The 26,458-nt window shown below is 40.4% G+C and overlaps 1 protein-coding gene across 2 annotated transcripts in view; it reads right to left on the bottom strand.

Annotated features, from left to right (window-relative positions):
• The window catches only part of SLC35F4 (solute carrier family 35 member F4), a 221,290-nt gene that overhangs the window by 31,743 nt on the left and 163,089 nt on the right, over positions 1-26,458 (bottom strand). For both annotated transcript variants that reach the window (XM_070749827.1, XM_070749836.1), the window contains one exon: positions 4,078-4,266. In XM_070749827.1, the coding sequence (XP_070605928.1) occupies positions 4,078-4,266 (189 nt within the window). The remainder of the gene's footprint in view (positions 1-4,077; positions 4,267-26,458) is intronic.

Below are 26,458 nucleotides of genomic sequence, written 5' to 3'. Positions count from 1 at the left end.
ATAATCAACTGGTACATAAAGGGGAAGATCTCTTCCATCTGAGAAAAACTTTGGTGCCAACAAACACTGGAATTTAGCTTCGTTGGGGTTTTTTCATCGCTCACGACAAGTTATTTGCTTTCTGATCCTTCTCCACAAAGCAAAAAATTAATTTATCAGACATTAAATGTTCTAAATTAAAATATTGATTATTTTAATTGGAACCCTCTCCTTTGTCTGGTTCTAAGCTCTCCCATTTCCCAGCTATCTAACTTCCCTTAGGCTGAAAACTTATTAAGGTCTTTATGATCTCTCTATTTTTATAGAGTATTGCTTTTCTTTCTCCCTATCTTCCTGGACTAATTGGATTTCTTTTGTTATCTTGATCACCAACTTCTTCACTCCAGTCTAATGAATTTATGGTTCTGTGCCTACACAAAAAATTCCTAAACAGCTACTTGACTGCCTGACTTACTTAAAAAATGAGAAAGGATTTAGTTTCCTCCAATTGTTAAGTTTTAGATTAGGACTAGTTGCAATAATTAGTTTATAAAGAAATATTTCAAAACGTGAATGTTTTTTTCCCAGTGAGATCTGTCTATCAGGGCAACCTGGCCTACCCAATTATGGGATGGAGCATACTGCTTCTGCTTTTGCCTTTTAGCCCCAATCAAAGAGCCTTCACAAGCAGTTGCTTTCACAACAAACTGCTGCATGTTTGTGTTGAATTTATGTTTACAGACAAAGAAATAAAGGGAGACTAGTATAGATCTATTTCAAGCTATTTAGCTCTCATCAGCCAGCTATTGATTTGATTTGATTTGATTTGATCTGATTTGATTGCCGCCCCTCTCCAAAGACTCGGAGCAGCTCACAACAGGACACAATACAAATCCAATGATTAAAACAAATTTTAAATCCTTAAGAGTCTTCGGAGAGGGGCGGCATACAAATCTAATAAATTATTATTATTATTATTATTATTATTATTATTATTATTATTATTATTTATTAATATAAAAAACAATCATACAGACCATACAGACCATACATAAAACGGAAACGGCCCAGGGGAATCAATTTTCCCATGCCTGACAACAGAGGTGGGTTTTGAGGAGTTTGCAAAAGGCAAGGAGAGGGGGGGCAGTCCGAATCTCCGGGAGGAGTTGATTCCAAAGGGTCGGGGCCCCCACAGAGAAGGCTCTTCTCCTGGGTCCCACCAAACGGCATTGTTTAGTCGACGGGACCCGGGGAAGGCCAACTCTGTGGCCTAACTGGTCGCTGGGATTCGTGCAGCAGAAGGCGGTCCCGGAGATATTCTGGTCCGATGCCATGAAGGGCTTTATAGGTCATAACCAACACTTTGAATTGTGACCGGAAATTGATTGGCAACCAATGCAGACTGCGGAGTGTTGGTGTAACATGGACATACTTGGGGAAGCCCATGATTGCTCTTGCAGATGCATTCTGCACGATCTGAAGTTTCCGAACACTCTTCAAAGGTAGCCCCATGTAGAGAGCATTACAGTAGTTGAGCCTCGAGGTGATGAGGGCATGGGTGACTGTGAGCAATGAGTCCTGGTCCAGATAGGGCCGCAATACCATACAATACCACCATACCCTTAGCCTCTAAATAGCTTGAAATAGATCTATATTGGTCACCCTTTATTTCTTTGTCAGTAAACATAAATTCATTCAAGTTATGCTTCAACCTTTATGTTTGGGGTTGGTTCCTGCACGCTGCTACTACTTCTATTACAATTAGACATACAAATCAACTGTGCAATAGAACCTGCACAGAGAGTGCACTGTTGCATCTTGAAAAGTCGATGATGCAAACTTTGTATGCAGAAGATTCAGGGTTCAGCTCCAAGGAAATCAGGAGAAAAACGATCAAGTAGAAGTGTTGTGGAAATCCACTGTCCATCTCATCTATCTGAGATCCTGGAGACTCCATGCCAATCGGAGAAAACAATAATTGTCAGTATGCAACCCTCTGTGACTGGAAAAAAAAGCAAGGAAAGCAACTATGTGGGGCTACCTTTGAAGACTGTTCGGAAACTACAAATTGTGCAAAATGCAACCACATGAGCAGTCATGGCTCCCCCTAGGCACGCCCATGTTTCTCCAGCTCTCCATGGACTGCATTAGTTGCTGATTGGTTTCCAGACGCAATTCAAAGTGTTGGTAATGACCGATAAGTTTTTCTTTTAATTGTTTTTAAATTGTAGTATTAATTGGATTTACATTATTGTTCTATTTTTATATATGCTGTGAGCCGCCCTGAGTCTTCAGAGAGGGGCGGCATACAAAGAAAGAAAGAAAGAAAGAAAGAAAGAAAGAAAGAAAGAAAGAAAGAAAGAAAGAAAGAAAGCCTACATGGCATCGGGCCAGATTACTTGCGGGACCGCCTTGTGCCATATGTGTCCCAGTGGCCAGTTAGATCCCACAGAATCGGCCTTCTCCAGGTCCTGTCAAGTAGACAATATCATAGAAGAGCCTTCTCTGCCGGTGCCCCACAGCCTTTCTTAACAGCAACACTTCCCAAAGTCATGAATGTTCTTGTCTCAGTTCAATCTCTCTTGATCAATTAATATTTTTTAAATGACACTTAATTCTTCTAAAGAAGAGCAAGGAATATTGTTCTGCCGGTGTGTTTCAACCGCCCGTAATTACAGGGTAATTAGTCCAGGAAGACACACACCACACGCTAAAAGGAAAACTCAAAAGTTTTTATAAACATAAAAACAGAAATAGCTCCCTTTTTAAATGTCAAAGGGATTTTCTGGTACACACAAGGCACAGGTTAAATGCAATCCAATTGCTCACCCAATAACTGGGAAATTGAGTCCAATTCTAAAGTCCAGAGAGTCCACACACAATCTTGAACAGCACAAAACCCACAATCTTGACGAAACAATGAATCAGAAAAACTGCCATGAGGCTAAAACACCAGGCTGCGCTTTTATCTGTAGCACTAATTACAGCAGCCCCACCCAACCACAGGTGGCCTCATTTTCTCTTGTAATAATCCTTCAGTTGTTGTCTCCTATGCATCACTCTACGCATGCGTGGATGTGTCATTAATTCTTGTTCAGAATCCAAGGATGATACAGATGATTGATCTCCTCCTGGGCTGTCTGCCAACCTCCCCTCTTCCCTGTCACTCACGCTTCCTTGGTCACAGGAGGCTTCGTTGGCAGATTCCATCGGGAGCAAAACAGGCCTGCGGCATGTGCATGTTTCCCCCACATCCACCTGCACATTCCTTTGGGCAGGAGCTGGGCCAGAGCTAACCACAACAGAATATATAGTGGTACCTCTACTTATGAACTTAATTTGTTCTGTGACCAGGTTCTTAAGTAGAAAAGTTTGTAAGAAGAAGCAATTTTCCCATAAAAATCAATGTAAAAGCAAATAATGTGTGCGATTGGGGAAACTACAGGGAGGGTGGGGGCCCTGTTTCCTCCCAGGAGATTCCTAAAGAGGCCCCAGAGAGGCTTCACCCTGCCTTTTCTGGCCCTATTTCCTTGCAGAAGATTCCTAGAGAGTCCCCGCGGAGGATTCTCCCTGCCTTTTCCAGTTATAGTTTTGGAGGCTCAGGTTTGTAAGTGATTCTTGAGAAAAGGCAAAAAAAACAACACTTGAACACCCAGCTCTTATCTTGAAAAGTTTGTAAGTAGAGGCATTTGTAGGTAGAGGTACCATTGTACTAGCTTATTTGGCTGCCCATGCACACTGCTGGCTGAACTTTAAGTGATCATCCTCTAGGGCAGTGTTTCCCAACCTTGGCAACTTGAAGATATTTGGACTTCAACTCCCAGAATTCCCCAGCCAGCGTATGCTGGCTGGGGAATTCTGGGAGCTGAAGTCCAGATATCTTCAAATTGCCAAGGTTGGGAAACACTGGTCTAGGGCTCCAAAGTCCCTCTCATAGTTGCGGTTTTTGAGCCAAGTTTCACCTAATCTCTACTTGTACCTTTGATTGTTGTTGGGTTTTGTTCTGTTTGTTTGGGGGGGTTTTGCCTGACAGTAAAACTTTGCTTTTCTCCCCTTTAAATTTCATTTTCATTTTACTCAAGTCTATTGTAAGCCTACCTGATCTGTCCTTCCTCTCTCCTCTGCTGTGCCGGCAAAACCCAGAAGGACTTCGACTCTGCAGTTCTAGAATGGGAGCAGCAGAATCTTCCACAGCGGATAAAGGAGAGTGCTGCCTGCGAAGGCCAGTCTGCGTGTTGGGGCAGTTGGCTCCCGGCTTGCATCGGACGACAGAGGATCGGGAGGCACCTGAGAAGAAAGAGTTTGCATCAGTTTGGTAGGTAAACTTCTTAGAAGCAAGAGATGGGCAACTGACTCACATTTTGTTCTATCAAACCATCAACTGAAAATAAACGCCTTGGTGCCTGGATGAAAGAAAATGCATTTATTTATTTAATTTATTTAATTTATTTATTTATTTATTGGATTTGTATGCCGCCCCTCTCCGTGAACTCGGGGCGGCTAACAACAGTGGTAAAAACAACATGTGACAATCCAATACTAAAAACAGCTAAAAACCCTTGTTATAAAATCAATCATACATACAAACATACCATGCATAAATTGTAGAAGCCTAGGGGGAAAGAATATCTCAGTTCCCCCATGCCTGATGGCAGAGGTGGGTTCTAAGGAGCTTACGAAAGGCAAGAAGGAGGGGGGGCTATTCTAATCTCTGGCGGGAGTTGGTTCCAGAGGGCCAGGGCCACCACAGAGAAGGGTCTTCCCCTGGGTCCCGCCAAACGGCATTGTTTAGTTGATGGGACCTAACTGGTCGCTGGGATTCGTGCGGCAGAAGGTGGTCCCGGAGATAATCTGGTCCGGTGCCATGAAGGGCTTTATAGGTCATAACCAACACTTTGAATTGTGATCGGCAACTGATCGGCAACTGTTAGATATTTGCCTGGGTGACCTACCCAGACAGGGTAAAAGTCAAAAGTTCAGATTTGTTTATTGCATGTTGATTGGTTGCCTTCTTTTGGTGCTTAAAATGTATATTTGTAAAACTGCCCTGTTGCTGGGCTAGATTGTATAAATAGGAGAACTGTCATTGTATAGAGCTCTCAATACTCCATTGCTTCTTGACTGAATTGACTTCCTTGTCCTGTTAGCGAAATAAACCTTGCTTGATTCAACCTTGCTTTGAGAGTTATTACATTGGCGACGAGGATGGGAGAGTTATTACAGCAACCAATGCAGACTACAGAGTGTTGGTGTGACATGGGCATATTTGGGAAAGCCCATGATTGCTCTCGCAGCTGCATTCTACACGATCTGGAGTTTCCGAACACTTTTCAAAGGTTGTAGCAATGGAAAGCCAAAATTTAATTTTTCCCCCTCCTATCTATAAATTGGGTTATGATTACCATATTTTTTGGAGTATAAGACACACCGGAGTATAAGACGCACTTTAGTTTTTGGGGAGGAAAATAAGGGGGTGGGGGAAATCTCTACCAAATGTATTCATCTGGCTAGCATCTTTAGTCTGATCAGCTTCAGCACATTATTTTATCCCCTGGTTAGGGCTTATAAAAAACCTTATTTGGAGAAAGTAACAATGAAAGAGCTTGCAAGCCGGTAATAGATGAGAACATAGTTAGTACCTCATTAGGGCTAACATTCATAGCAAGTAGAGCAGTGGAAAAAAAATGCAAAAACTGCAAAAATATTCTTCGCAGAGAGTAACAATGAAAGAGCCTGCAAGGTAAGAGCTGGGAAGATTATTAGTACCTGGCTAGGGCTGGGGGGGGGGGGAGCTTAAAAAAAAAGCTACATTCAGAATATAAGACGAACCCAAATTTTCAGCCTCTTTTAGGGAGGAAAAATTGCGTCTCATGCTCTGAAGTTAATGGAAGAATTAGAAAAGGGTCCTCAGATGCTATAGTTATTTGCTTCTGTGGAAAAGAACAAATTAGAGCAGCATTCCCACAAATGCATGCAATTATTCTGTACATGATGGTCCATGCGTTATGGAGTGTTGCACATGCACAGCTGGTAAAGAAGTAAGAGGTGTGCATAAGTGCACCAGCGTGCCTACCGTCCTTCTCCTATTGTATTTACTATATTCATATTCATGTTTATATTTATACTTGTTATCTTATGTTTGACAAACATAATCAGACAAATCATCCTAACCAACTGGATATTTTTCCACTGTGGCAATTAAGACTCCAAGTGGATGTTCAGATGCAGTTCCTCTGATGTCTATATAGCTGCAGTTACACCAAGTTCATAAATAGCCCCCCAATAAAATTTCAGGTACAGATAGTCCTCAATTTATGACCACAGTTGAGTCCTCTGGGGAAAGCAGGGGATGGTTTTTTTTTAAAGACTTTATTGGTTTTTAAAATTACATTTAAAAAAACCAATATCTTAGATATACTTTCAGTAAATCTGCATTGATTCATATATAAAAGAGAAATAGTTACGTATCTCTTTTTTCATCACAATATTTACATTCAAGCATTATTTCCTTAACACATCATTCAATATAGTTACGTACTGTTACTTACAGCTTAAGACATCAATCAATTTAATTGTATATTACTATTTGCAATTACATAATTTCTATACAGTGGTCCCTCGATTTTCGCGGGTTCAAACTTCGCGAAACGGCTATACCACGGTTTTTCAAAAATATTAATTAAAAAATACTTTGCGGGTTTTTTCCCTATACCATGGTTTTTCCCGCCCGATGACATCATACGTCATCGCCAAACTTTCGTCCACCTTTAATAAATATTTTTTTTAATAAACTTTAATAAATAAACATGGTGAGTAATAATCTAAATGGTTGCTAAGGGAATGAGAAATTGCAGTTTAGGGGTTTAAAGTGTTAAGGGAAGGCTTGTGATACTGTTCATAGCCAAAAATAGTGTATCTACTTCCGCATCTCTACTTCGCGGAAATTCGACTTTCGTGGGTGGTCCTGGAATGCATCCCCCGTGAAAATCGAGGGAACACTGTATTTACATTTTCCATTGCTATTAACTCTGACTGTCACTTACGGTTTTTCTGTTTTATTTTTTAAAATTCCATCCATTTGTACCATTGTTCCCATGTTTGATAATATTCTGATTCCTTTTTACCTCTTAATTCTAATGTACGTTTGTCCATCTCGGAGCAATCAAAATTTTTATTACTTATTGCTTTTTCTGGAGCTATCACCCTCCCGACATTAAATTATGGGCGTGGGCACTTGCGCTTGTGCGATAGCATACATGCATGTACCTTTGGCACCTGAAGTTCGCCATCAGTAGTCTAGGCCAAGGGTAGGCAAAATTAGCTCTTCCAACACATGTGAACTTCAACTCACAGAATTCCTGAGCTCAGGAATTCTGGGAGTTGAAGTCCACAAGTCATAGAAGAGCCAACTTTGCCTACCCCTGGTCTAGGCCAAAATCGCAAAACCACACCGGCTTTGATCATCGTCAGGATCCTCAATGAAATACTGAAATACCGTGAGCCAGCATTCTATAGAAGTTTAATTAATGAGTCTCTTATAGTTTCCTGGTGATGGCAATCTTAAAAATAGCATTTCCCAGTTCCACCTTGTAAAAGCATCTCACAGAAGCCATCTGTGAATATCTGGATTACACTCTAAAAACGACCAGATTTTTTCTTCTTCTTTTGAAAAATGGAATATTTTAGAGAATTGTTACGGGACAATCTGAAAGGTCTCCATATTTCAAGGAAAGAGCTACATTTTCTCATCTTAACAAATACCTTTGAGGCTGTAGCTCAGGGGTCTTCAAACTTGGCAACTTTAATCCTCCAGCTAGCTATACTGTTGCCAAGTTTGGAGACCTCTGTGTGTAGCTGAAATGAATGATTAATTCATTTGGATGCAGCCTCAAAATCTCTTTCGTACTGAAATCGAAAGCCTCATTCTATAGAAGGGTTTGTCATGTTCCAAGGCATAATATTATAGAACCAAGCACAGCAGTAGAGAGCATATACTAGTCATATATTTGATATTTGCAAGTGTCAGAATTATATGGCTGGGATTTAGCTATTCCTGCCAGGTAACGTACTTCATTTAACTCAGTCAATTCTAACTTTTTAATGCAAATGATGAATTTGGACGAAAATCTAGTTGCATTCCCTAATGCTATTTATATCCAGGCTTTTGATGGCTAAAAACATAACCTTCCTCTCTCATCTCATAGTATGAATCCCTTGTTCACATTATTCCTTCTCACTGTTTGAAGACACACAGTACAACAAGTCCTCGACTTACAACCATTCATTTAGAGACCATTTGAAGCTACAATGCACTAAAAAAATTGACTTACAATCATTTTCACTAATTACGACTGTTGCAGGATCCCAGTGGTCACATGATCAAAATTTGGATACTTGGCAACTGGCTCGTATTCATGACTGTTGCAGTGTGCCAGGGTCATGTGATCACCTTTGGCGTCTTTCTGACAAGCAAAGTCAATGGGGAAGCCAGATTTATTTAACAATTGTGGTACTAACTTAAGGTGACCAGATGTCCCGCTTTTGGTGGGACAGTCCCAATTTTAAATAATTTGTTCCGCACCTCATGGGATTTTAAAATAGTCCTGATTTTCTTTTCTCTGGACTGCCCAGAGCGAATAAAATGTTTCCTTTCTCTGGGTGCTGGGACGAGGAAGCCCAGAGAAAGAAAATGCTTTATTCGCTCAGAGTGAATAAAGTCCAGGGTATGGGTTGCTTTGCACATGCCCAACAGAGAGAGAGAGAGGAAGGGAGAGAGAGAGAAGAGAGAAAGAGAGAGTGAGGGGGAGAGAGAGAGAGGGAGGGAGAGAGAGAGAGAGATGGAGGGAGAGAGAGAGGAAAGAGAGAGAGAGGGAGGGAGAGAGAGAGAAGAGAGAAAGAGAGAGTGAGGGGGGAGAGAGAGAGAGGGAGGGAGAGAGAGGGAGGGAGAGAGAGAGGAAAGAGAGAGAGAGGAAGGGAGAGAGAGAGAAGAGAGAAAGAGAGAGTGAGGGGGAGAGAGAGAGAGGGAGGGAGAGAGAGAGAGAGATGGAGGGAGAGAGAGAGGAAAGAGAGAGAGAGGGAGGGAGAGAGAGGGGGAGGGAGAGAGAGGGAGGAAGGAAGGGAGAGACAGAGGGAGGGGAGAGAGAGAGGGAGGGGGAGAGAGAGAGAGGGAGGGAGAGAGGAAAGAGAGAGGGAGGGAGAGAGAGAGAGGGAGGGAGAGAGAGGGGGAGGGAGAGAGAGAGGGAGAGAGAGAGAGGGAGGGAGAGAAGGCGAGAGAGAGGGAGGGAGAGAGAGAGGGAGAAAGAGAGAGAGAGGGAGGGAAGGCGAGAGAGAGGGAGGGAGAGAGAGGGGGGAGAGAGAGAGAGAGAAAGGAGGGTTGGAGAAGAGACCAAGCATGCATCTCTCCGGCATTGGGAGCAAAAGAGTGCTGCTTCCAGTAAAGGAAGTCTTACTGTTTTTATTCTTTTCAAAAATGGGAAAGATAATAAATTGATAGAAATGCCGGACTAGAAAGCAATACACAAAAACAAACATTGAGGTAAAAGTCTGTAGAGATTTTTCAGTCGCCTGTCTTCCGTCTGTCCCCCGTCCCCCTCAATGGTGTCCCGGTTTACCGAAATTATAATCTGGTCACCTTATACTATCTTAACTGCAGCACTTCACTTAACAACTGTGAAAACTGTCATAAAAGTCATAAAACGTGGCCAAACCCACTTAACAACTATCTCACTTAGCAACAGAAATTTGAGCTCAATTGTAATCATAAGTTGAGGACTATCTGTGGTATATCATGTAGAAAATCAAAACAAAAATTACTCCTCTGAATAATTCTGATATATCCAGCCTGAGCAAATTGCTCAGACTGGATATATCAGAATTATTCAGAGGATAATTATAAGAATAAGAATAGCTGTCTTTACCCTGTTTCTAAGTTAAGTAAGATTGAGCAAATTGCTCAATCTTACTTAACTTAGGAACAGGGTAAAGACAGCTATTCTTAGTAAAGGCTGACTAAAAGGAGAAAAAAGTGAGAAAGCAGAGTCATCCAGAGACCCAGTGAGTAATCTCCTTTTCTAATTCAAAAGTTTTAATTTTAAAAAAGGGGAATGCGAAACCAAAGTTACCTCAATGTTGCCAGGCAAAACGCCACCAAAATGATACCAAAAAAACCTCATTTTTCAGATACTGAGTAAATTGAAGGCATAGTATTTCATGCCTGTGATAAAACTGGAATCTGGATTACAAAAGTTTATAACCTACTTACATCTTTGGGCTGTTGATGTGCTATGAAAATATTTTATGTTTTTTTTCCTGCTGTAGACAAGACAGCTACCTCAATGCAGTCCAAAATAATGCTGCCTCCTCTTCACACTTTTGTTTTTAAGTTGGAGTTATAGTAGACAACCATTTAATATGAGCAGCGTGCAGCAGCTGACAAAAAAGCCAATATAGTTCTGGGCTGCATTTAGAGGGATAGAATCAACCCCATGTGAAATGTTAATACCACTTTATAAGGCCTTGGTAAGGCCACACTTGTAATACTGCATTCAGTTTTGATTGGCACAATGCAAAAAGGATGTTGAGACTCTAGAAAGAGTGCAGAGAAGAGCAACAAAGATGATTAGGGGACTAGGGGCTAAAACATATGAAGAATGGTTGCAGGAGCTGGGTGTGTCTAGTTTAATGAAAAGAAGGACCAGGGGAGACATGATAGCAGTGTTCCAATATCTGAGGGGTTACCACAAAGAAGAGGGAGTGAAGCTATTCTCCAAATCATCTGAGGATAGAACAAGAAGCAATAGGTGGAAACTAATCATGGAGAGAAGCAACTTAGAACTAAGGAGAAATTTCCTGACAGTGCGAACAGTGGAATCAGTGGAGCAGCTTGCCTCCAGAGGTTGTGAATGCTCCAACTCTGGAAGTTTTTAAGAAGATGTTGGATAACATATAAATCCCTTCATGGCACCGGACCAGAATATCTCCAGGACCGCCTTCTGCCGCACGAATCCCAGCGACCAGTTAGGTCCCACAGAGTTGGCCTTCTCCGGGTCCCATCAACTAAACAATGTCATTTGGCGGGACTCAGGGGAAGAGCCTTCTCTGTGGCGGCCCCGACCCTTTGGAACCAACTACCCCCAGATATCAGAGTTGCCCCCACCCTCCTAGCCTTTCGTAAGCTCCTTAAAACCCACCTCTGTCATCAGGCATGGGGGAATTGATACTTTCCCTCCCCCTAGGCTTATAAAATTTATACATAGTGTGTTAGTATGTATGATTGGTTTCTAAATTGGGGTTTTAAATTAACTTAAATATTAGATTTGTTTACATTGTATTATTATTGTTGTGAGCTGCCCCGAGTCTGTGGAGAGGGGCGGCATACAAATCTGATTAATAAAATAAATAAAATAAATAAATAACCATATGTCTGAAGTGGTGTAGGGTTTCCTGCCTAAGCAGAGGGTTGGGCTAGAAGACCTTCAAGGTCCTTTCCAGCTCTGTTATTCTATTCTCAATGTAGCTTAGCTGCGTTTGGATCTCATGCAACATTTCAGCCTCTTTTTTACAATTCTCCCAAACATCTCTGGATTGCATTTCAGCAATTTGATAGCAAGTTACAATTTTCTGGCAGTGCAATGCTTAGGAGGTTTAATACAACCTTGTTCTAGTTTTCTTTTCAAAAGAGAAGGTGGGATTTTTGACATTTTAAGGTTTTTAAAAATCCCCTAAGCTTCCAGAACAATACATATATCTGTTTTATGTTAATGTACCAAACTTCCAAAAATAAACTTAAAAGCGGGTTTAACATTTTGGCTACACCGACAGCTTCTGCAGCCTCTGGAGGCTGGGTTTTTTTTTGTTTTTTTTTAAAAGCACAATGCATAAAAAATTATCTATCTCTGGCTTTGAATAATGCACGTTATAGCACTGGTGTGAAGTTAATGTGATGTGAGACTAAAAGAAGAAAACTAAAATTTTCTACCATGAGTATCCTAAAAGATGGGTGGAATTTAAATAGAAGATAGAAGAACAAATGGTTCTTGAAAAGCTACATAGAACTGGACAGGGTTAGATGGGACACTAACAGGTAATAGTCTACCAAGCTGATTAAAAGATTTTTAAAAGACATAAGGAAACAGTTATTCATATAGGACGTAATTAAACATAGAAACATAGAAGTCTGACGGCAGAAAAAGACCTCATTGTCCATCTAGTCTGCCCTTATACTATTTCCTGTATTTTATCTTAGGATGGATATATGTTTATCCCAGGCATGTTTAAATTCAGTTACTGTGGATTTATCTACCACGTCTGCTGGAAGTTTGTTCCAAGGATCTACTACTCTTTCAGTAAAATAATATTTTCTCATGTTGCTTTTGATCTTTCCCCCAACTAACTTCAGATTGTGTCCCCTTGTCCTTGTGTTCACTTTCCTATTAAAAACACTTCCCTCCTGGACCTTAACCCTTTAATATATTTAAATGTTTCGTTCATGTCCCCCCTTTTCCTTCTGTCCTCCAGACTATACAGATTGAGTTCATTAAGTCTTTCCTGGTACGTTTTATGCTTAAGACCTTCCACCATTCTTGTAGCCCGACTTTGGACCCGTTCAATTTTGTCAATATCTTTTTGTAGGTGAGGTCTCCAGAACTGAACACAGTATTCCAAATGTGGTCTCACCAGCATTCTATATGGCGGGGTCATAATCTCCCTCTTCCTACTTGTTATACCTCTAGCTATGCAGCCAAGCATCCTACTTGCTTTCCCTATTCAGTAAGTTAGATTGGAAAATGAAAACATGATAGGAAATCTCTTCCCAGGACTTTATTTATTCTAAATAGTTACTACTCAGAAAATAATCCTATTGTATGAGCATTGCATATGCCGTTTGCCACTGTAAGAGTTGATTTGCAAATCCTCCCCATCATAATTAATAAGTATATTCATAACTGACAGCACAGGTTCATATATTTATAAGTGACAGCACAGGTAGATCCTAAAGAAAACTTGGGTTTTTCTTACTTTCCTTTTTTTTAAAGCAAGTAAAGCAAGTTTACAGTTGATCTGTAAAAGAATGTTCACATAATTAAAAGAGACAGTTTGCATTTACACTGAGAATTGCAAAGATAGTGATACGTGTTTCATGGGAATTCAACTCAGGAAGAACTGAAAGCGATGAGAAAATGCAAGAATAACAGACACTGAATCGGTTGTTTGAGCTGTGTAGTAGCTCGTTTCTCCCTTGCTCACATACAGAACAATCTTAGATGTTTATAAATCCAGGACAATTGTTGTTCTTTTTCCCCATTGTCTTCCATGTCCAAAACAGCACAAGACTGTTCTTAAGAGACTGTCATTACTTTAGAGATTCTGATTTTTCTTCCTTTATGTTTGAAGAGCAAGTGTTTATGAATATTTCATCATAGCTATTAGAAAACCCTGGAAAACTCTTTCAAACACCCTAACTCAAGCTGTTGCAAGGATGTATCCTCACCATCAAGGTAAACTACACTACCATATTCCAGAGGACAGAAGGGAAAAGGGGGGACATGATCGAAACGTTTAAATATGTTAAAGGGTTAAATAAGGTTCAGGAGGGAAGTGTTTTTAATAGGAAAGGGAACACAAGAACAAGGGGGCACAATCTGAGGTTAGTTGGCGGAAAGATTTATTTGTTTATTTATTTATGGATTGATTGATTGGATTTGTATGCCGCCCCTCTCCGTAGACTCGGGGCGGCTAACAGCAATAATAAGACAGTGTACAATAATAATCCAATACTAAAAATGATTAAAAACCCATTAATAAAAAACCAAACATACATACAGACATACCATGCATAAAATAGTAAAGGCCTAGGGGGAAAGAGTATCTCAATTCCCCCATGCCTGGCGGCAGAGGTGGGTTTTAAGTAGCTTACGAAAGGCAAGGAGGGTGGGGGCAATTCTAATTTCTGGGGGGAGTTGGTTCCAGAGGGCCGGGGCCGCCACAGAGAAGGCTCTTCCCCTGGGTCCTGCCAAGCGGCATTGTTTAGTTGACGGGACCCCGAGAAGACCCACTCTGTGGCACCTAACTGGTCGCTGGGATTCGTGCAGCAGAAGGTGGTCCCTGAGATTAGAAGTAACATGAGAAAATATTATTTTACTGACATAGTAGATGCTTGAAACAAACTTCCAGCAGACGTGGTTGGTAAATCCACAGTAACTGAATTTAAACATGCCTGGGATAAACATATATCCATCCTAAGATAAAATACAGGAAATAGTATAAGGGCAGACTAGATGGACCATGAGGTCTTTTTCTGCTGTCAATCTTCTATGTTTCTAATTTTTCTTAATCATATCCCCCTATTACTCCAGGTCCTCTGGGAGTCACAACTGGCAGTTTGTTTATTGATTGATTGATTTTGTCCAATACACAATGAGGGTTTTAATGGGCATACACGTAGTAAAATACACGATGAAGGTTATAGAGGATATACAGTACTCATAGTAAAATGTATCTAAGAAAGAAGAGAAGAGTCCGCGGAGAGGGGCGGCATACAAATCTAAATAATAAATAAAATATAGGAACATATCAATGAGCATATAATGAGCATTATCGTGACAATGAAAGTGACATCAAGGCCAGACAGGGAGTTGACTTTTCAGTCATCTTTCAGGAGCGTAGAAAACTGATACAGACAATTTGCTACTTGATTGTTAACAAACATTTGGAATTTGGGTGCTTCTGCATGAAAAACACCACGTTATGTTCTCTCTGCTTAAGCCATTCATCTTGAAATTCTCTGGGGCTTCTGCTATACAGAGTAACTCTTGATTTGCTTAACCTCACTTTGCTGAAGAACATAAAATAGATTGGTTTCATGCAACTCGGAAAACCATAAACAAGAAAACTACATGATGACATAGTACAAGTGTAAATCTCAGCTGCTGAGGCAGCCAATCTATGGGCACAAGGAGAGGCTTTCACAGAGTATCTATAGATAATCCTCAATTTATGGCTGCAGTTGAACCCAAAATTTCTGTTGCTAGCCAAGACAGTTGTTAAGTGAGTTTGGCTTCATTTTATGACCTTTCTTGCCACAGTTGTTAAATGAATCACTGCAGTTGTTAAGTTAGTAACACAGCTGTTAAGTGAATTTGGCTTCCCCATGGACATTGCTTGTGAGAACTCACCAAAGAGAGTCACCTGACCTTAGGATATAACCATCATAAATATATGCCAGTTCACCAGTTAGTTATTGATTGACATGACTTTGGGGATGCTGTGATGGTCGTAAGCGTGAAAATGGTCATAAGTCCCTTTTTCAATGCTGTTGTAACTCTGAACAGTCACTAAATGAACTGTTGTATGTCAGGATTACCTGTAAAAGAGAAATTTCTTTGCCCTGCTTTTTTGGTGGATATATACAGTATATAGTGGTACCTCGTGATACGAACCCCTCGTGATACGAACTTTTCGAGATACGAACCCGGGGTTCGGAATTTTTTTGCCTCTTCTTACGAACTTTTTTCACCTTACAAACCCACCCACACCGCTGGGATACCCCGCCTCCAGACTTCTGTTGCAAGTGAAGTGCCCATTTTTGCGATCCTGGGATTCTCCTGAGGCTCCCCTCCATTGGAAATCCCACCTCCTGACTTCTGTGTTTTTGTGATGCTGTAGGAAAATCCCAGGATCGCAGAAACAGGTGCTCCGCTGGGATTTCCCATGGAGGGGAACCTCAGGGGAATCCCACCAGTGCAAAAATGGGCGCTTTGGCTTGAAAAAGGCATAAATTTTGGGCTTGCAAGCATTAATTGGTTTTCCATTGACTCCTATGGGAAACCTTGTTTCATCTTATGAACTTTTCACCTTACGAACCTCCTCCCAGAACCAATTCAGTTCGTAAGACAAGGTATCACTGTGTGTGTGTGTGTGTGTGTGTGTATGTGTATGTGTATGTGTGTATATATATATATATATATATATATATATATATATATATATATATATATATATATTTATTTATTTTCGTAAATTTTCACGGGTATATGTATGTAGATTGTTCTGAGTTCGGGTTTTGCCCTGTGTAATATTTTGCATGTTTATGGAACGTTTCAGTGAAATCACATTCACCATCATCAGGCTGAAGTTTCCAAGCTTCGTGCATATCTCCACCCCCACACTATATACTAGGAAGAAATGACAGTTGCAAACATTCCATTTTACAACAGCACGAAGCTTGGAAACTTCAGCCTGATGATGGTGAATGTGATTTCACCGAAACGTCGCATAAACATGCAAAATATTACACAGGGCAAAACCCGAACTCAGAACAATCTACATATATATATATATATATATATATATATATATATATATATATATATATATATATATGTGTGTGTGTGTGTGTGTGTGTGTGTGTGTGTGTGTGTGTGTGTGTGTGTGTGTGTTATCGTTTCTGTTATCGTTATTCTAGTCTCCCTTAATTTTAAAAATTCAGCAAAAACATGCCACACATACAGAATATAGTTTGCCGGCTATGAATATTAACTGCCTTGGCAATGGCCCAGGGTTGGGCCGAGAGGCAAAAAGGAAGCTGTGATGCTCCTTCAATATACCAGGGTGATTCGACAGAATATATATATATAACCCTTCCCTGGTAGAATGTTGAAGGAATTAGATACTGTAGCCTAGAGGTTAATTCTCTGCCTTACAAGGCAAAGGCTGCAAATTCAAATCCCATGAGAGGGTATGGCTAGCTGATGAGGTCAGAACAAGACTGAAATAGATCTATCCTAGCCTCTCTTAATTTTAAAATTCAGCAAAAACATGTGACATGTATATATCGTTTTCGGAGAAGGGCAGCATACAAATCTAATAAATAATAATACTGTAATAATATATATGCACGCGCGCACACACATATATACACATATACATACAGCACACAAACATACACACACACACATATATGGTCTTGTTCTAGATCCTTTTTACTCTAACTGATTATTAGTTTGAGTGAATTAGTTGGAAAATAATTCCTAAAGGGCAAGCACATCGAGTTCTAAAGCAGAACATAATCAAGCTATGTTAATTAATTAATTAATTAATTGAGTTAGTTATTTAGTTATTTAGTTATTTAGTTATTTAGTTATTTAGTTATTTAGTTATTTAGTTATTTAGTTATTTAGTTATGTATGTGCCACCCAAGTCTCAAAGGACTCTGGACAGCTTCCAACAAATAAAAACTATTCTTAGAACAATATAAAAACACTAGTTAACCCCCCCCCCCCCACTAAAACACATATATTCTCACAATCATTCCTCATTCATGGCCGGATCTAGATAATATTTCAATCAATCACCACCAGTCAATGTTGTGGAGAATGGTTGTGTCTCCTGGTACAGTACAAGTTAAACATGAGCCAATAGTGTGTTATAGCTTCCAAAAAAGTCATTAGAAGAGAATAGAATAGTTTAATATTGAGATCATGGGAAGTAATACAGTACTTCTGTTTTGGTTGAGGTATACCTGGAATGCTGTGTCCACAAGAAGGATGTTAAAGAACTGGAAAGAATGCAACAACAAAGATAAGAGTCTTGTAGGTTAAAATCTGTAGTAAAGAATGGTTTAAAAAACTGTGATTGTTTAACCTATAAAAGAGAAGGCTAAGGGGTAGGGAAGAAACACAGAAGCTTTACAAAGAGAGATCTAAACTCAAAATAAGGAATAATTTCGTGATTGTGAGAACTAGTAGAGGAACAGGAACCTCCTGAAAGTATAGGGCAGAGGTCTTCAAATTTGGCAACTTCAAGACTCACGGACTTCAACTCCCAGAATTCTCCAGCCAGCATAGCTGAAGTCCACAAGTCTTAAAGTTGCAAAGTTTGTCAGAGAATGTCCAAGATAGTCAGATAATGCCTACCCTTGACAGGAGAATGGACCTCCGGAGCCATTTCCAATCCCATGATTCTATTGTACTTTCATCAAAATGCATAGTATTTCAAATTTATCTGATGTAAAAAAAGACATTTCCCAATATAAAGGTGACTTGTTGACCAAAAAGCTCTAATTTCTGTCAACATTTCTGCCTTGCCATCGACCCATCCCTCCTTTCTGGCGGCTGCATACTTACAAAAGACATATTTTTGTGTGTGTGTGAATTAATCATTGATCATCATGTTTATTTGTACAGTAACATATTTTGTTGTTCCTTGAGATTTTGATGACAAAAACAACAAAGAAGTTTCCTTAGTCCATAACCAAGCGCCCTACTTCGCCACAGATTCCAGTACAACTTATTTTTTAAACAAATTTGTTAGGATCCACCCCAAAAGGATAATCATGAATCAATTTAGACAGTGATGGCGAACCATTTTTTCCTTGGGTGCCGAAAGACTGTGGGTGCATGCTATTGCGCATCTATGAGTGCCCACACTCATAATTCAATGCCTGGAGAGGGCGAAAAACAGCTTCTCCCCCCCCCCCGAGGCCCTCTAGAAGTCACAAACAGCTCATTTCCCAACTTCTGGTGGGCCCAGTAGGCTCATGTTTCACCTTCCCCAGGCTCCAAAGACTCTTTGGAAGCCAAAAACGCTCTCCCAGAGACTCTGTGTGAGCCAAAAATCAGCGGGCCAGTAAACACAGGCCTGTTGGAGCTGAGCTAGGGCAACAGCTTGTGTGCCAGCACATATGGCTCTGTGTCCCACCTGTGGCACCCGTGCCATAGGTTCGCCATCACTGATTTAGACAGTCTCCTGTTTAAGCAGGGGATTGGACTAGAAGACCTCTAAGGTCCCCTCCAACTCTGTTATTCTGTTTTATGACAAGTAACTCCTTGAGATGCTGTCGAAGAAACATAGAAACATAGAAGACTGACGGCAGAAAAAGACCTCATGGTCCATCTAGTCTGCACTTATACTATTTCCTGTATTTTATCTTAGGATGGATATATGTTTATCCCAGAGATGTTTAAATTCAGTTACTGTGGATTTACCAACCACGTCTGCTGGAAGTTTGTTCCAAGCATCTACTACTCTTTCAGTAAAATAATATTTTCTCACGTTGCTTTTGATCTTTCCCCCAACTAACTTCAGATTGTGTCCCCTTGTTCTTGTGTTCACTTTCCTATTAAAAACACTTCCCTCCTGAACCTTATTTAACCCTTTGACATATTTAAATGTTTCGATCATGTCCCCCCTTTCCCTTCTGTCTTCCAGACTATACAGATTGAGTTCATTAAGTCTTTCCTGATACGTTTTATGCTTAAGACCTTCCACCATTCTTGTAGCCCGTCTTTGGACCAGTTCAATTTTATCAATATCTTTTTGTAGGTGAGGTCTCCAGAACTGAACACAGTATTCCAGATGTGGTCTCACCAGCGCTCTATATAGCGGGATCACAATCTCCCTCTTCCTACTTGTCATACCTCTAGCTATGCAGCCAAGCACCCTTCTTGCTTTTCCTACTGCCCGAGATATGCAGTTGTGTTTATTTCTGTCCTTGTGGCCTGCCTGCACTTCCTTTTCTATTTCTCCTGCTCCGATGCCTGGCTGACCACTGTTTGAAACAGTACACTCAGCTAAATGAGTCTAGGCCAAGTCTGATCTAGCAAGCAACTGCTGGCATCACTATGCTAATTCTTGCTAGTCTGCCCATCAGACCAAGAAATTAGCAGTCAGACATAAACAGCACAGTTCAAATGGAGAAAAGACTTGAGGATCATTGCAGCACACAATTTGTGCTTCAGGGTTGTTGTTTTTCCCCCTACATAAAATCTTTAAATTATACAATCTGGGTAATATTGCAGAGATGCTATAAGGAACGCTTTATTTAACAACTTTAAGACCCCTCTATTTAAAAGTCAATCGTTTTTTTTTTTTAAAAATGACATTTTATATTTTAAAAGTCTTAACATTTACTTGGAAGCTATCAAACTTTACAAATCCAAAAGATTCAGCCACTAAAGTTATTTCTTCTTCTAAATCCTGACCAGACTTGTGCCTCTCCTGAGAAATCACAGTCCTTGCCTGCAGTTTACTAAGTATGAGTAAATCACATTATTTATGGGGTACTATGGGGTATGTGATTTACTAAGTACAGTATTAGTAAATCACATTATTTATGGGGTTCTAAGGACCCCATAAATAATGAGATCACAAAAGAAGGAAGAATTAAATCACAGCCATCATGAATTTTAAAAATCAAACCACATCTTAAGACACAAGATGAAAACTAACCCAGAACTTTTCACATCTAGTGCAAATATGATGCTCATTTGTTTTAATCAGATATAACATGGAACCTTAGAATAATTCTGAAAGAATCTTGGGATTATGCTTCATTTTTTCACCTTCTATGAACAGTACAGATTACAGTTATCTCTTTGCTTCCAGCAAATTGTTGCTTGCCATACAAATGAACTAGCTAAGAGTTGTGTTTGTCACAGAAAAAAAAATCAATGCTGTAAACCAGAATCCGTTTCTAGTTTGAAATGGAAGTATCTTGAATGACTCTGTGGTATCAATACTGGTGAACAAGTTCAGTTTTAATTATTGCAATTATTGGTGTGCTGATGACTCAAAAATTATGTATTTAGCTTCCCAGACTTTAGCAAAACTTTGTTTCCTGCTTGATAAATAACTCTAAATAAAATGTATAAGAATCAATGTGCGTGTGTGTTAATTCTGATGAAGAACTAGCTCAAGTTCCTTCCTATGTGCTAGATTTTCTTTGCTTTCCTTAATGTTAAGCATTTTTTTAAAAAAGTTTACATAAGCTTCTCTCACTAAATTTGAATACAGACCTCCCTGGTCCAAGCATCATTGATATACAGTATTTGCTTTCAGCCCTACTTCATATCCTCAGGGAAAATCAGTTTTAACTTCAACCACCACAACATCCCATTGGTTATGGGTTCTGCACTACATTTATGTAAATCTACCATGTCATCTTATATTTAGGCTCTCTATAAAATTGATCCTCACTGTTATAGCAATCACAGTCAAAGGATACTTCCTTGCCACAGATAGGGGAGCAACTTTAAAAGGGGAAAATGGATCCCTGAGCAAAAACAATGCCAACTTGATCCTATACCAAAAGCCCATCTATCACTATTAACCCATTGCCAGTAATTGCCAACACTGCTTTAAGTGCCTCTCTTGCTGTTTAAATTGCTCAAATCTCTGGTAGCCGGCATTGGAGGGCATTCTCCTTCAGAGAAGTCTGCAACTCTGTGGTAAAAAGAGCAGGGATAGATCTAATATGCATAAACAATAGACACACCTGCAAACAGGTGATACAGAAAGTACCTGAAGGATGAAATCACTCCCCCCTCTTGAGTAATTGCCTGCCTTCATATTTAGAACCGCATTAAAGTAATTGATTGCTATGTTGTTGAAGGAAGAAGTCTGGATTTTCACCCGCCTTCAAATCCGTGCTATTTTAAACTACGAACCCTCCAAATAAAGCAGAGACAGTCGTGACAAAAATACAGCATTTCAAACAGAGAAAAATGGAAAGATTTTATGCTGAAATACTATTGGATGACACGGGCAGACTGGGTGAGCTGGTTTAGCACTTCGCAAAACTAACAATGAAAGGCAACCAACTTTTCCTCCCTCAACTGAATCTCTTTCTTTTCCCCCATAAAACTGTATTTTTTTAATATGTTATAAAAACCAGACATGAGAGGGCTGTTGATCACAATTTTTTTAAAAAAAAAATTAGTTACATTTTCAAACATTTTACAAATGGTCTTCGGTCATGGTTCAAAGGAAGAGAAGGGCTCAAAAAGAAAAAATTTAAAAAGAGAGAGAGAGAAAGAGAACCGAACGGCAGCTAATTCCTTTCTTTAGGTAAATTAACACAGGAGGAAAATAAAATTGCATTTACCGTCTGGTCTAGGTGAGTTTAATGTGGAAAGACTGAAAGGTTCTAACGGTGCCACTCTCGATGTGTGTTTCTTCATTCTCTGGAAACGTCCGCTTGCAGATGTTATTATGTTCTCTTCTCCGCATTTTCCCTCCACACTGTTTTTGGTAGCCCCCCCTCCCCCCCAATATCAAAAGGTACCTCTCTGTTGTGTCTAGAGACAAGATGCTGTTCGGAAGATGCTGCAGCAAGCTCCGAGGGCAGATCTGCTGTTTCCCGGGGAAACCATTTGCAACACATGCAAACAATGCTTGACCTCAAAGCCAATACTTCTCTCCTGCATCCGTCCGTCGGTCTGACACAGCCGGCGGTTCAGAAAACAATCCCCCTACTACACGTATTGCCAAATGCACCTTCCTTCAACTTCTAAGACGGAGTAAACTCCTCCTGATAGCCAGCACCTTTTGGCATGAATCAGTGCTCCTCTCTATGCCCACAAATCAGGCACGCGATCCTTTGGCGACAACGGCAGGGAAAGATGCAATACAGTGCAATTTACTGGTACTTCGTGCTACGAAAACATATGAGAGGTTATGTGGGCTGCATCTACTAAACTTGCAAACCTTTCCCTGGTCTAATACTCGGGGTGGGAGGTGGGAGGGAAAGTTGGGCGGGGGAGGTTTCCTGCTGGCTAGTTAAATATAATGGAAATCTTGAAAACTAGCACTGCATCAAAAAAACAGCTAACTGGGTACTGAGAGTGATCACGTGAAATAAACCCCACTGCGTTTTCAGTTTACCAGAATATTTTTTTTTTCAGGGAAAGCCAAAACAAGCTCATTATTAAAAAGGGTATGTGAGGACTAAATAATTATAAAAGGTATGATTAGGTACAAAGGACTCGAGGAGTTTCTGATTCTCAAAGCTCTACGAATAAAAAAGACCACTAGCAAAGGTAAAAATGTGTAAGGGGGAAAAAAGAGCAAGCCATCTTCAGGGACCACATACGACCCTCATCACCAGAGCTTATTCTCCTGCACTTTTATCTTTACAACAACAGCAACAGCACTTAGACTTATATACAGCCCTGTCTAAGCAGTTTACAGAGTTAGCATATTGCCCCCCAACCATCTGGGACCTCATTTTACCGACCTTGGAAGGATGGAAGGCTGAGTCAACCTGGAGCTGGTCATGTCTGAAGGAATGTCGCATGAGTTCCAGCTCCAGTCGGCCTTCTCCAGGTCCTGTCAACTAGACAGTGTTGCTTGGGAGGGCCTAGGGGAAGAGCCTTCTCTGTAGGGGCCCCCAGAGACTCACACTGCCCCCACCCTTCTTGCCTCTTGTAAGTGTCTGAAGGCACACTTGTGCTGACAGGCCTAAGGACACTAGCCAACTGCCCCTGCACATTAATAATAATAATAATAATAATAATAATAATAATTATTATTATTATTATTATTATTAGATCTTCGTATTTCACTAGAGAAATTAGTGAAATACGAAGATCTAAAAATCGAGCTGCAATGACTCTGGCATAAGCCAGTGAAAGTGGTCCCAGTGGTACTTGGCATGCTGGGCGCAGTGCCAAAGGATCTCAAGCGGACATTTGAAAACCATCGGAATTGACAAAATCTCCATCTGTCAATTGCAAAAAGCTGCTTTACTGGGATCGACAAACATAATTCGCCACTACATCACGCAGTCCTAGGTGCTTGGGAAGCGCCCGACTGGTGATGAAATACGAAACCCAGCATAGTGATCTCGTTTGCTGTGTTGTATTGAAATAATAATAATAATAATAATAATAATAATAATAATAATAACAACAACAACAACAACAACAATCATTATCATTATCATCATCATCATCATCATCATTATCATTATCATTTTGTATGCCACCCTTCTCCGAAAACTCAGGGTGGCTCACAGACAATGAATGTATGTTTAATGGAATGTATGCTGGTGGACTAAAAATGACTATTTGTAAATTAAATTGGGTTTTAAATTTAAATTTTTAAATTAGACTGCTTGTTTTAGTTATTATTGGATTTCAGAATTGTATTGTTTTCATATGTTGTAAGTCTCGGAGAGAAGTGGGATACAAATCCAATAAATAATAATGATAATGATAATAATAATAATCGAACTCCTGCACTGTGAGAGCAGAATTAGCCTGCAATACTGCATTCTAACCACTGCACTACCACAGCTCTTACAATACTGTCTCAGTGACAGTCAGTACCTGAATCAGGCAAGCAAGGGTTGTATGCAAAAAAAACCCCCACCAAAATCTCACGTTTACGTGCATCCCCTTGCAAAAATTTGCTTCCCGCGCATGCAAAGAAGCAAAATCTCATTAGGATGTGGAGAGGTACACGCCAGACACCCGAAACTGCCCATGCAGCTCCCATTTTAGGAAACAAAATCTCACGAGCTTTTGTGATCTTTTGACAAGCAAAATCAATGAGGACGCCAGATTCACTTAACAACCGTGTTACCGTCTTAGCAACTGTAGCGAGTCATTTAACAACTGTGGCAAGAAAGGTCATAAAATGGGACAAAACTCACTTAACAAAGGTCTCACTTAGCAATAGAAATTTTGGGCTCTATCGAGGTCATAAGTCTGGGCTTACTTGCATTTAGTCTTTTAATTCATAATTCACGATATAGGAAATTAGCATACTATTCCAAAATTAGCCGTAAAAGGCCCACATAAATCCCACATACTCTTAGGGGGGAAAAGAATAACTGTTGTCTAATGTTTGTTTGGAAATGAGTCCATATGTTCTGAATAAAGGCAAACATTAGCCGAGAGGGTAAAAAGCAACCTGGGAAATTAGAGCAAAGAAAACTCATAATTTGTTCATGCTTGTCATGGCCATAATTTACGGTTGTAAAATAACTTCAACATTTCAAATACACCTGAACAGAAATTTAAGCTCAAGTTTCCATGCCTAATTAAACACCTTTGCTACCCTACAAAGACAACCAATGCTCAATTCCTTGGAAGAAAATACCACTGAACTACATCCACATCTGCCAAAGTTTCCATAATGAGCCTTGGTGGCACAGTGGTTAGACTGCAATACTGCAAACTGCTTCTGCTGACTGCTGGCTGTAGTTCATCAGTTCAAATCCCACCACGCTCAAGGTTGACTCAGCCTTCCATCCTTCTGAGGTGGGTAAAATGTTGGGGGCATAAGAACATAAGAAGAGCCATGTTGAATCAGGCCAAAGCCCATCGAGTCCAGCATTCTGTGTCACACAATGGCCCACCAATTGTCCATGGGGATCTTGAGCAGAAAGAGAAGGCAAGACCCTCCCTTTCCCCTCACCCCCAACAAATGGTACTCAAGGGAATCCTGCCTGCCTCAACCAACATAGAGGCGGCACATGGACATCCGTTTCAATAGCCACCGATTCACTTGGCATCCATGAATCTGTCTAATCCTGCCTTGAAGCTATCAAGGCTGACAGCTGTCACAACCTCTTCTGGAAGTGAATTCCATAAACCAACGACCCTCTGGGTGAAGAAATATTTCCCTTGATTTGTCCTCACTTTCTTACCTATGAGCTTTAGGGAGTGCCCCCTTGTCCTAGTATTGTGTGATAGAGAAAATAATTTTTCTCTATTCACCTTTTCTATCCCATGCATGATTTTATGCACTTCGATCAAGTCACCCCTTAAACGCCATATTTCAGGGCTGAAGAGACCATGGTGATATACTGCCTCTGTAAACTGCTTAGAGAGGGCTATAAAGCATTGTGAAGTGGTATATAAGTCTCCCAGGGACTCTGTGTGAGCCAAAAATCAGCTGGCCAGCACACACATGCACGTTGGAGCCAAGCTAGGGCAATGGCTCACATGCCAGCAGATATGGCTCCGCGTGCCACCTGTGGAACCCGTGCCAAAGGTTCACCACCACTGGTTTAAAGTATCTGGAGGATATGAGGTTGGAGTAGACGTGATTATGACTGCACTTTCCATACAATAACTTTCTCCATTTTGGGATCCACCTACATGTGCTAGACTTCAAATTCAATAACTCCAAGCAATATGGTCCAAGGCCAGGCTAACATGAAATCTGTGGTTCAAACCACCTGAACGGGCACTAAATTGGAAATAGTGGTCCTTTATCTATCAGAAAGTATTTTCCACTGGCATGCTTTTCTAAGAAAGCTCATGCAAGACTCTGTTTTTCAGGAGAATTTAGTGGGATTGATTTTCAGATAAATCTAGACTGCCCTTCCTTAAGGGTGATATTGAATCAGCCACCCCAAAGGGTTGTTTATGTCAACTCCTGTTGCTGTGCTACAGTTAATGATAGGGAAGGACTTTGAGGGATTTTCTGCTTTGTGTCAAAATAACCTGATCGGTTTTGCACCTCCTGACAAGGGCAGGTGAAAGAGACTTTTCTTGTGTCTCCCCCTGCCCCCATGTCGCAAAATGTTGTGCCGCTCTGTGTCAATGTCACACAACGTAACTAGCAAACATATTTAAAGCAACAAAGACTAACTGGTTAACTTTATAAACTAAAATCCATTTTATCAGATAAATTGCCCTAGCCTTAATCAATTGGATAAATAGGTTCATAGGACTGTGGAGGTGTGTGTTTG

The sequence above is a fragment of the Erythrolamprus reginae genome, chromosome 1 (assembly GCF_031021105.1).
Source record: "Erythrolamprus reginae isolate rEryReg1 chromosome 1, rEryReg1.hap1, whole genome shotgun sequence".
In the NCBI taxonomy this organism is placed as follows: Eukaryota; Metazoa; Chordata; class Lepidosauria; order Squamata; family Dipsadidae; genus Erythrolamprus; species Erythrolamprus reginae.
This window is presented reverse-complemented; position numbering and strand designations above follow the sequence as displayed.